Source organism: Humulus lupulus, chromosome 7 (genome assembly GCF_963169125.1).
Source record: "Humulus lupulus chromosome 7, drHumLupu1.1, whole genome shotgun sequence".
NCBI lineage: Eukaryota > Viridiplantae > Streptophyta > Magnoliopsida > Rosales > Cannabaceae > Humulus > Humulus lupulus.
Genome location: NC_084799.1, coordinates 61640194 through 61652274, shown reverse-complemented (window position 1 = coordinate 61652274; position 12081 = coordinate 61640194). Strand labels below are relative to the sequence as shown.

The following is a 12081-nucleotide window of genomic DNA, read 5'->3' as shown; positions in this document are numbered from 1 at the left end:
AAGGAACCATAAACTTGAACTAAAACCTTACTTTAAGCTTGAATTGAAGCCTCTTCAATGGCTGAACACTAGCCTAAGACCTCAAGCTTCAATCTCCAAGTTTGAATCCCCAAACTTGCTTCAAGATTCAAAGGAAAAGAAAAGGGAAAAAAATGATGATCGTGAGGGAGGAAAGACAAGGCTCTGTTTTGGCTAACCGTCCACATCCTTCAACTTATATATAGCCTAGGTCAAATGACAAAAATACCCTCCATGCTTAATTCATCTCTTAACAGCCCCAAGGGCAAAACCGTCATTTCCCGCTTATCTTGTTAATCATAATTAACGCCCTCCAATTCCCGTTATTCTCAAATACTAATAAAATCATATCCCATTACCCTTAATTCCTGGTGATGCTCTAATCATCAAATCACCCCGAGACTCACCCTGAGCCCTGAATTCAACCCAGTTATGACCAAACCGATAACTTGTATTCAAAGATCGTCTCATGCCGTATAGCTCGAAAAAATCAACATTATAATGTGCCTCAACAATAGTTCACCAACATGCATGAAAGTATACAAATATGCCCTCAACGGGCCAAATTACCAATGCATACTAATGGACCCATATGCATGCATTTAACATCATATTATAATATACCTCCTGGCCTACTAATCCAATCATTAAACCGCATTAGGGATTTTGGGGCATTACAAATTCTCTTCCTAAAGAATATTATGCCAAACCATAGACGGATAATTACCTACTCTAGATTCTAAGAAGCTTGTATTTTGGAAATATCTAGCCTTCAGCACTTGTGTAATAAGAGATGATGGGTTCATTAGTATACACCATGCTTGTTTATATAATAGAGCTTGATTATATTGGACAATCTTTTTTGAATCCTAAGCCTTCCTTGTATTTTGGTACACACATTTTATGCCATGCCCTCCAATGTATTTTTCTTTTTGAATGAAATGATCCCCACCAATATCGTACTAATAACCCTTTAATCTCCTGACATAGCCCTTCTAGAATTTTAAAGCATGGTATGAGAAATGTAGGCATAGCTTGAATAACTGCTTTTAAAATGATTTCCTTTCCCGCTTGAGAGAAGTGTTTGTTTTGCCAAGAATTTAACTGTAACCATATTTTCTCTTTAATTGTTCTGAATAAAGCTTTCTTGTTCCTACCCCCGACATAGGTAGCCCCAGGTAGGTTTCTACATTGTCAGTTGTTTGCATGTTTAGGGAGGAAACATAGAGTGATTGGATTTCGTCAGAGGTATTAGGTGAGAAAAATAGAAGATATTTGTTGAAGTTGATCATCTATCCAAGAAAACATAGAAGATTGTAAATCATTAAGATACCAAACTTGGAACAAAATAGAAGGTTTGGAACGAAATAGAAGTCAAATATAACTACTTATTGTAAACTTAGCATTGTACCTGTCCTAAAAAATGAGAGTAAAGGGAAAAAACTCTTTGGATAGATTGCAAAGATCTTTCGGAAGCCTGAAAAGTATTATAGGGACATTTTTAGCTATCTTTAAGCCTAAAATATCTCTTCAAGTTAGTACATGATATTAACTGCTCAATATGTAATATTTGAGATGATAATTAAGAGATATATAATACACCAAGAAGGTTTAGAATGGCCCTCTAATTAACAACCATTAATAAAAATATAATGATAAACGCACACTTATTTTACACACTCAAAATGCACACAATAATGTATCGTGCATTTTAAATCATTCAATTTTTAAAAAAAATAAAATGGACTAATTTTATGTATTGTTTAAAATAAATGCTACATCATTGTATGCATTTTGAGTGTTTAAAATGAGTGTGTGCCTAACATTACTCTCATAAGAATAATTATATGCGTTGAACTCTTGGAAAACAAAATACCCCAATTCTTTATGTTAGGAAATCACAATGTTCTATATCAGATTATCAATACCCAAATAAACGAACAAAGGGAACAAAATACATTGCATTTGTAAATTGTAATTAATGATAAATATATTTTCCAAAAAAAAAGCGATAAATATGTTTTCTTATCATGGTACGTGAGAGATATATATTTCTTCATCTAATTTTGTTTTCCTCCTTGTCTTTCTCTTAAACTGTAGGATTATATTTTATAAATATATAAATGGTTTGTTTTCAAATATTAAAATTTCAAAAATTTTTTTAGTAAATTTTAATTATATGATGATGACGGATAATATGTGCATGTTAAAATTAATTTAACAAAAAACGAGGTTTTGGAATATATAACTGGAATTAAAATGCTAAAAGTACTTAATTTAAAACATATATTGGACTAAAATATTATATAATTTCATGTGTATATAGTAGATGAAAGTAACATGCAATGTGTACTATTGCTTAATTTTGTTTAAAAAAATTATTAATGTATTTTTATTATGTTTTTTAATCATCATAAATTTTAAATAAATAAATAATTTCATATATTATAATAGAAGATATTTACTATAATGTATGAGATGAACATAGTAAAAATCAATAAGTAAACTAAAATATTGTCTATAATTTTAAAAATTAAAAAAAAAGGTATAATATCATGTATAATATTAATATATTAAAAAAATATTGCTTCACTTTTTTTAAAAAGAAAATAGGATAACGATATGTCATACTTCTCATATTGTGTCCCCTCAATAGAGAGGAAGTAAAATACTTGTAATTTGTATGCTTCATTTTTTCTCGATATGCATACACTTGAACATAGTCCATTTTTTTTGTTGATAATTTTTGCAACATTCAAAATTTAATACCTCAATTAATAAATTTCCCAAGGCATCGATAAAATGGAAAATGAATGGTTTGATGAATTGAACACCTTAAATTAAAGCTATTGGTGTTTTTAGCTGAGAAATTAGTATTGATCAGCATAATAGTTGAAACCAAAACCCTAATTCTAAAGGAATTTGGCATTTCTACCTAGATAGTTAGAATGTTGGTAAAAAAATGTATATATAATTACCAGAAAGATGTTTGTAATGTGAAATTGTAAACTAAAAGCTTTAAACATGGAGTTAGAACTATATAAATGCGATAAAAATGCTCGGAATGACATTTCAGTACAAATCGAAGATGAAAGCCCACTATGTATATGTCATAGTTTATTAGTGATTATAAAATGTAAACATTCAATAATGATTGTGTTGTTATATATATTAATACCTATCGTGAGGGAATGGATATTCTTAATCGAAAAAATTCAGAAATGTTGGAGAAAGTTCGAACCAAAAACCCTAATCGAGAAGAGTTTTGAAATTTTATATTTAGCCATATAAATTATGGCAAAAATATTTTCGGCATTAAGTTGTGTAAATTATAAAGGTATAAAAATAAAAGTAAAATTCTTGGTCTAAAGAAATACAAAGAATTTTATAAATAACACCTAATGTTTTGAATGTGACATTTTTATAATTTAATGCTACACAAATTGAGTTTGATTTAGGTGTTTGAATATATTTTATGCATTATTTAAATAAACCCATAAGTGATATAAAATATTGTAGTAATCCCACTAACTCAACAATTTTAAGGTTGATCAAACACAAATCAAAGAAAAACACAAGCTGAAATCAAACATAATGCAACAACAGAAAAGTAAAAACAGGAGAACAAAGAGATTTATCCTGGTTTGGTCCTCAATTCAAGGCCTACTCCAGCTCTCCCCCAAGGAGTTTTCTCCACTATAATCAAGCTGATTACAATCTCCAATAGTTGTAGTGTACACCTCTTGAAACAACACAGAAAGAAATCCCCAAGAACTCTCACACTCGAGCTCACAAAGCCATATAGTGGCTGTTACAATTTCTCTCTATCTCTCTCTGTTTTACTCTCCCAAAACACTACTTCTAATCTATATCTTTGTTCTAACCTTTATAATGAATAGGTTAGAGCAATATATAGAGTTACAATTCGAGTTAACTAACTGAAATGACAATCCCAAGGTGTACAACTACCTAAAACTGCTTTAACAGAAATTGACAAAAGCTGTTAAGTTTTTCTAACTGTTTTGATTTTCTTTGGATTACCAATCCTACAAATTCCACCTTAATCCAAAGAAAAACAAACTGGAGAACATCACAAGGGGAAGTGGACCATCACCTTCAACCTGGTCCAATGTTAAGCAGTTCCAAATAGTGTTTGAATCTGCTTATGGAGAGAGCTTTGGTCCCTGCATCAGCAGGATTCTCTTCACTGGGTACCTTTTCAAGCTCTATTTCTCCTTCTTCTATCTTGTCTCTGATCCAAAACATTCTTATGTCAATATGTTTCGATCTTTCATGGTAGACAGGGTTTTTGCTCAAGTGTATTGCACATTGACTATCTGAATACACAGTTGCCTTGCCTTTCATCAAACTCAGTTCCTTCAGAATTCCTTTGATCCAGAAAGCTTCCTTGAATGCTTCAGTTGTTGCCATGAACTCTGCTTCTGTTGTTGATAAGGTTACCATTGATTGAGACTGAGATTTCCAACTAATGCAACATGTATTCAATTGAAAACAATAGCTTGTTATAGACTTTCTGGTGTCTTTGTTTAATGCATACTCTGAGTCTACATATCCTTCAAGTTCCACTTTAGACCCTGTCTTCTTGAACTTTAAACCATGTGTTAAAGTTGTTTTTATGTATCTCAACAACCATTTGAGTCCTTTCCAGTGTTCCTCACCTAGATTGGACATGTATCTGCTCAAAACACTTACTCCAAAAGCAAGATCTGGTTTGGTGCTAATCATGGCATACATGACACTACCAATTGCTTCAGCATATGGTACATTTTCCATCAATTTTCTCTCTGCATCTGTGGTGCTTGTTTAGTAGAGAAAACAAAATGTCCAGCTAGTGGAACACTAGCTTCCTTTGCATCAGTCATTTTAAACTTCCTGAGAACTTCTTCCAAGTACTTACTTTGAGATAGAACCAGTTTCTTCTTCTTTCTGTCTCTCAAAATGTCAATTCCAAAAATCTTTCTAGCTGGCCCGAGATCTTTCATTTCAAATTCACTATTCAGGACATACTTCAACTTCTTGATTTGATTAATGTCTTGATTTGATTAATGTCCTTTCCCATAATCAACATGTCATCAACATAGATGAGTAAAAAAGTTGCAGCTTTAGAATTCAGATTTGAAAAATATAGGCAGGTGTCATATTTGGATCTTGTGTAACCTACTTTGGTGACCACTGAGTCAAATTTCTTATACCAGTGCCTTGGAGATTGCTTTAATCCATACAAGGACCTCTGTAGCAGACATACCAGTTCCTCTATGTTGGATTCCACCTTGAATCCATCAGGTTGACTCATGTAAATAGTTTCCTCAAGCTTTCCATTCAGGAAAGCAGTTTTGACATTCATTTGTTCAACTTCCCAATCAAATCGAACAGCAACAACTATCATCATTCTTATGGTCTTCATCTTGATCACTGGTGAAAATATTTCTGTGTAGTCTACACCTGCTACCTGTGTGTACCTTTTTGCTACCAACCTTGCTTTGTACACACTTGGTTCATTTTCTGTTCGTCCTTCTTTGACCCTGTAGACCCATTTCCAGCCAATAACTTTCTGTCCTTGTGGTTTTGGAACCACAATCCAAGTCTTGTTCTTCTTTAAGGATATAACTTCATCATCCATAGCTTTTCCCCACTTCTTAGCATTCTTGCAGCTTATTGTTTCCTGGTAGTTCTTTGGCACTCTTGAGTTTTTCTCATTTATCGTAGACAAAGCAAAAGCTATGATGTCAGCTTCATCAAATTTTGCAACAGTGTCTGGTTCACTGTACTTTGCAGGAGCTTTGATTTCCCTTCTCACTCTATCTCTTGCAAGCTGATAATTAGCATGATTGTCATCTTGGTTATCTGCATCCTCACCAGTTTCAACTTCTACTTCAGGTTGCTCTTCTTGATAAGTTTGTGCTATGACCACCTCAAATTGAGTACTGGTTTGAGTTTTACTCTTGTCACCTAAAACATCAGATAGCATACCTTTCTCATTTCTTTTAAAAGGAAAATCTAATTCATTAAAGATTACATATCTACTAGTAACTATCTTATTTGTTTCAACTGACAGCAATCTATAACCTTTAACTCCAGTTGGATAGCCTAAGAAAATGCATTTTTCAGATCACTTGCCTAACTTATCTTCAATCTTATGTGCATAAGCTGCACAACCAAAGATTCTCAAATGAGTAAGGGAAGGAGGTTTATCTTTCAATAGTTCTTCTGGAGTCTTTAAATCAGTTTTTCTATTTGGACTTCTGTTTATGAGGTAGCATGCTGTGTACAGTGCCTCACCCCAAAACGTCTTAGCCAAACTAGATTCCAACAGCAAGCATCTGACTTTGTTTAACAAAGTCCTGTTCATCCTTTAAGCAATGCCATTTTCCTGGGGAGTTTTGATTACTGTCCTGTGCCTTTCAATACCATACTCCAAACATAACTTATTAAATTCATCATTAATAAACTCAAGTCCATTATCAGTTCTCAAAACTTTAATTTTTGTGTTAGTTTGAGTTTCAACAAGTACCTTCCATGTTTTAAAAGCTTTAAGAGAATCATTCTTATGTTTCAACAGAAACACCCAAACCTTTCTACTAAAATCATCAACAATTGACAAAAAATATTGATTACCTCCTGAGGTTTTAATTCGGCTGGCACCCCATAAGTCTGCATGAATGTATTCCAGAACCTTTTTGGCCCTATAGCTGCTGTTTGTGAACATTATTCTGTGTTGTTTTCCCTGCACACAAATTTCCCAAAATGGTAAGTTATCATGTTTGTAATTCTTAAGAAAACCTTGCTTTGATAGTTCTACCAAGCCCTGCTCCCAATATGGCCCATCCTTGCATGCCATAACTTTGATTTTGAATTGCATTTATCCACAGTAGCTGCACGTGCTTGAGTTGCAGTTTCTCCATCCAAGAAATATAGTCCATGTCTCTTGGTTCCTTTGAGAGATAGCAAAGATCCCTTGTGAATCCTCATAACATCCTTGTTCACCTAGTACTCATACCCTTCCTCTTCAAGAATGCCTAATGAGATTAGATTTCTTTTCAGATCAGGAATGTATCTCACTTTGGTAAGGGTTTTAAGAGTTCCATCATAACTCTTGAGTATCACTGAACCAATACTCAAGAGTGAAAAGTAGTTGGTATTGGTTCAGTGATCGAGCTTATTCCATGTACAATTGATCGAGCTTATTCTAGATTCCCAGGGTAGTCTTCTCACTGATCACTTGCCTCATCACATTATCAGAAAGTTTCATGATAATGGCTGATCAATCTTGCTTCCTCACAGTTTTTGCATCACCTTTCTTGGATGCATCAGAGTCCTTCTCAACCTTCTCTGTCTTTTCTTCAAGTGCTGAATCAAGCTTCTGATATATCAGCACAGCCACCATCTTCTCCTTCCACAGACTAAAGTCTCCAGATCCATCAAATCTGGTTGATGATGATGCCATCTCAACTGCTTTCTTGAATTTTTGATAACCTTCAAATCAAGTCTTCGATCTACAAAACCTGGCTCTGGTACCACTGTTGTAATCCTACTACACAAGACTCAACAATTTTAAGGTTGATCAAACACAAATCAAAGAAAAACACAAGCTGAAATCAAACATAATGCAACAACAGAAAAGTAAAAACAAGAGATCAATGAGATTTATCTTGGTTCGATCCTCAATTCAAGGCCTACTCCAGCTCTCCCCCAAGGAGTTTTCTCCACTATAATCAAGCTAATTACAATCCCCAATAGTTGTAGTGTACACCTCTTGAAACAACACAGAAATAAATCCCCAAGAACTCTCACACTCGAGCTCACAAAGCCATACAATGGCTGTTACAATTTCTCTCTATCTCTGTCTGTTTCACTCTCCCAAAACACTACTTCTAATCTCTATCTTCGTTCTAACCTTTATAATGAATAGGTTAGAGCAATATATAGAGTTACAATTTGAGTTAACTAACTGAAATGACAATCCCAAGGTGTACAACTACCTAAACCTGATTTAATAGAAGTTGACAAAAGTTGTTAAGTTTTTCTAACTGTTTTGATTTACTGTTGATTACCAATCCTACAAATATCACTCCAATTTAGCTAGAGCTTTTGATGTATCTAAATAGGGGTAAAGAGTGAGTAAATATTACAATTTTAGTAATTAGATTTTTTGTGTGTGTGGGCGCGTATAGATATGGTCGGGAAAGCAAGTTTCTAGAGTGTCATTTATTGAATAAAATATGATTTTTTTTAATTTGGTTTAATAAAGGTTGTGTAGGTTTTGAGAAGTGGTGACTTAACAAGGATGAGGAGGCTAGAAAAGGTTTAGAAAGTGGCAAAAGGACATGTGAGGTGTGTGATTTAAGTAGGAGGTGGAACGGTTAAGAATTAGGTGGAAATGGAGAGGAAATGTTCGGCTGGCTTTTGAGGGTGCCAAGTGTTAGAAAAAAAGTATATTGCGGAAATGGTGAAAACTCCTTACAACTTTAAGTAAAATATACAAATAAACAATAATTTTTTAAATAATGTTACAACTCTATAACAAAAGATACATAAAAATATATAAAAAGATAAAGAAAATAGTAATAGTAATAGAAAATACAACTCTATGACAAAATGATACAAATAAACAAAAAGTAGTAGTAGAAAAGATGTAGAGGAGATTATAACTCTAAAACAAACGATATAAGTAAAAGAGTAAATAGAGAATAATAGAAGAAGATGAAAAACAATAGAATAAAAGAACAAGAACAAGAACAATGAAAGAACACTCTCACTCACACCACCAAAGTGAAGAGTATTGGGGATCACCAACTTGAAAAATGTTTGAAACCTTTGTCCAAAAGCTTATTTCCCCCTCACTCAAGCACTAAGGGAACTCCCACAATTTGGAAATAGATCTATGGAATGATCAAGCCTCTAGGTATTTTCTAGCCAAGTGCTCTAGTGGATAGACAAATTGTGTCTTACAAGTGAGCAATAGGCTCCTATTTATAGAGTTTTGAGACACCCTTTTAATTTCAAATTCCACCAACCCCCATGGATGTTACCAATGATTAATTGGATGTTTATGGAATAAAAAAAAGAGATTCAGGAGTTATTTGAGTTTAGAGCCGTTCAAAAAAATTGGAATAAAATGAAAATTGGCAGCCAGCCTTCCTGGTCGTGACCACGGGCATTTCTGGTCGCGGCCGTGGCTCTCTGTCACCCTGCGGCCACCAATGCCCCTGGCCCTGACCACTGGCCTTTTTCAGCACACATCTTTGTTTTATTTTTTCCAAACGGTTTCAAACAATTCCCTATTGATTTCGTAACCCCCAAACACACTATTTGGGTTAAAACCAAATCTCCAATAATTATTTCACTTATGGCTTTGAGAAATTCAAATCAAAATTGTGTAACAACAAATCTACACAATAATGGGCAATATTTGGGATTTATTAATTTGTTACTGAAATTGTTACTCTCAAATATGTTACACATTTGTACTATCCAAATGTTGTAACTCTCATTTGTCTGTTACAACATGTGACACTCTTTCTCACATTTATTTAATCTAAAACATTATATTATAAAGCTCCCACTAGATTAAATAGTTATCTATTGTAACACTTATTTAATCAATCAACGTTATATTTTGAAATATAACATATCCCCCACTTGATTAAATAATAACTATCTCTTATAAAATTCATTGCATTGGTTCATAAAGTAAAATGTTCATTAGCTTGAACTTTATAATAGTGTAATTATCACAAAATTGTTGAAACTTTAGTTGCACTAGGCATTGAACCATCTTTCCATGATAAAAAATCGGTGATAACATACACACATTTCCCATGTTCACTTGAGACCTCTATGTATCGCTTTGCACCGTTAATGGCCATGTGCAATTCATTGGCGTTCTTGATAATACTCTCAACTCTCATGAGAGGAGGCACCACCCCTAGGTCCATATAGGTAGAACTCTTACAGTATTTTGTTACCAAAAATACTTGTCTTCATAAGACTGAATTCTATTAAAAAACCTCTTGGTTTTAGTCCTCAATTTGGCAACTCACAAATATTCAACATCTCAGATGGGACTGTTTTGAGTACAACTAATATTCACTTGATTGACTTGTTATTACATATTGAACCTAACACTAGTTAAGTAACTAGTGTTAACATAGGTTGCCATCAATCGTGAATCTCTTTAGGGAGTTTAAGTCCCATCCCTCGAGAAGAAATAGCCACTAAATCTCTTGTTAGTGGCTTAGTGAAAGGATCCGCCAAGTTTTCACTTGTTCTCACATAGGATATTGAGATGACTCCTCTTTGAATCAATTTTCTTCCATATCCATGTATTAGACTAATATGTCTAGACTTCCCATTAAACAATCCACTGTATGCTCTAACAAATGTTGCTTGGCTATCACAATGCATCGATATAGTTGATACATTCTCTTTGATTAGGGGTATCTCCATCAAAAGATCCCTTAACCATTCAACTTCTTTGCCGGTAGTAGCTAGAGCTATGAACTTTGCTTCCATAGTGGATTAAGATATACAAGTTTGTTTCTTGGAACCCCAAGAAATTGCACCCTCACTAAGTGTAAATACCCAACTAGTGGTGGAGAACCTTGCATCTATATATCCTTCTAAGATTGAAGGAAATTTGGAGTAGTGAAGGCTTAGTCCTTTGGTTTTCTTGAGATAACCTAGGACTTTCCCAATAGCCTTCAAATGATCCACACTTGGATCACTTGTAAACCTACTAAGTTTACTTACCGCAAATGCTATATCAGGTCTAGCACATTGGGCGGCGTACATAAGACTCCTTATAGCACTTGCGTACTCCAATTGAGCCATCACTCTTCCTTCATTCTTCTCTAGTTTTGCACTATGGTCGAATGGAGTATTGACATATTTAACCTTGAGATGGTTAAATTTGTTCAATACTTTCTCAATATAGTGGGCTTGCCCCAACGCTAAACCTCCACAATGTTTTTTTTCACTTTGATACCAAGTATGGTGTCAACTTCTCCAAGATCTTTCATCTTGAAGGTTGATGATAGAAACCTCTTCGTTTCTTCTATTCCTTTCATGCTATCACTTAGAATAAGCATGTCATCCATATATAGGCAAACAAAGATCACATATCCCTTACAAGTTTTGGAATACAAAAACTTGTTATGTCTAAACCCATTAGACATAATGGCTCGATCAAAATTTTCAGGTCATTGCTTACGAGCTTGTTTAAATTCATATAAGGATTTTACAAGTCTACATACTTTATGTTCATATCTTCATAGGACAAACCCTTTGGGTTGTTCCATATAGACCTCCTCATTGAGGTCACCATTAAGGAATATCATCTTGACATCCATTTGATGAACATACAAGTTGTGTATAAAAGCCAAAGTGAACAAAATTCTTATAGAAGTTGTTCTTGCAACAGGCGCATATGTATCAAAATAATCAACACCCTCTTTTTGCCTAAACCCCTTAGCTAGTAATCTAGCTTTAAAGGTTTGAATAGTGCCATCAGTGTGGTATTTCCTTCTAAATTCCCACTTACACCCAATTGGCTTAGACCCCAGTGGGAGGTCTACCAATTCCCAAGTGTTGTTGGAAAGAATGGAACCCATCTCATCATTGATGGCCTCTTTCAAAAATGCCCTATCTCTAGATTGCACAGCTTCTCTATAAGTCTTAGATCATCATCAACGAGAAGTACAATAGGAATTTTCTTATGACTTCTGTTGACTGCCTTTTTCGCTATCAACCTTAATAAGAGAGACTAAAGAAATTATACTATAAGAACTCAAGAATTTTTATGTGGTTCAGGTTATAAAAGAACCCTAGTCCATGAGTCTCTGGTATTAAGAGGATTGTAAACTTATGATTGCAAGCTCCAATGGTATATTTTCAGGCAGTGTTTTGATTGCTCTAAGTACAAGGTGTTTTCTCTCTAAAAAAACTCAACCCCTTACAATGAGACTCCCAGCCCTATTTATAGAGGCTGGGGTCATTAATACTAATCATAAGTAATCAATACACATTCTTCCTATAATTGGGGGA

General features: G+C 34.1%; 1 protein-coding gene across 1 annotated transcript; it reads right to left on the bottom strand.

Moving 5' to 3' along the window:
• Positions 1–4134: 4134 nt before the first annotated feature.
• Positions 4135–4812, bottom strand: LOC133791768 (secreted RxLR effector protein 161-like). The gene has a single exon (XM_062229683.1). The coding sequence runs from the start codon at positions 4810–4812 to the stop codon at positions 4135–4137; it is 678 nt and encodes a 225-aa protein (XP_062085667.1).
• Positions 4813–12081: the final 7269 nt, after the last annotated feature.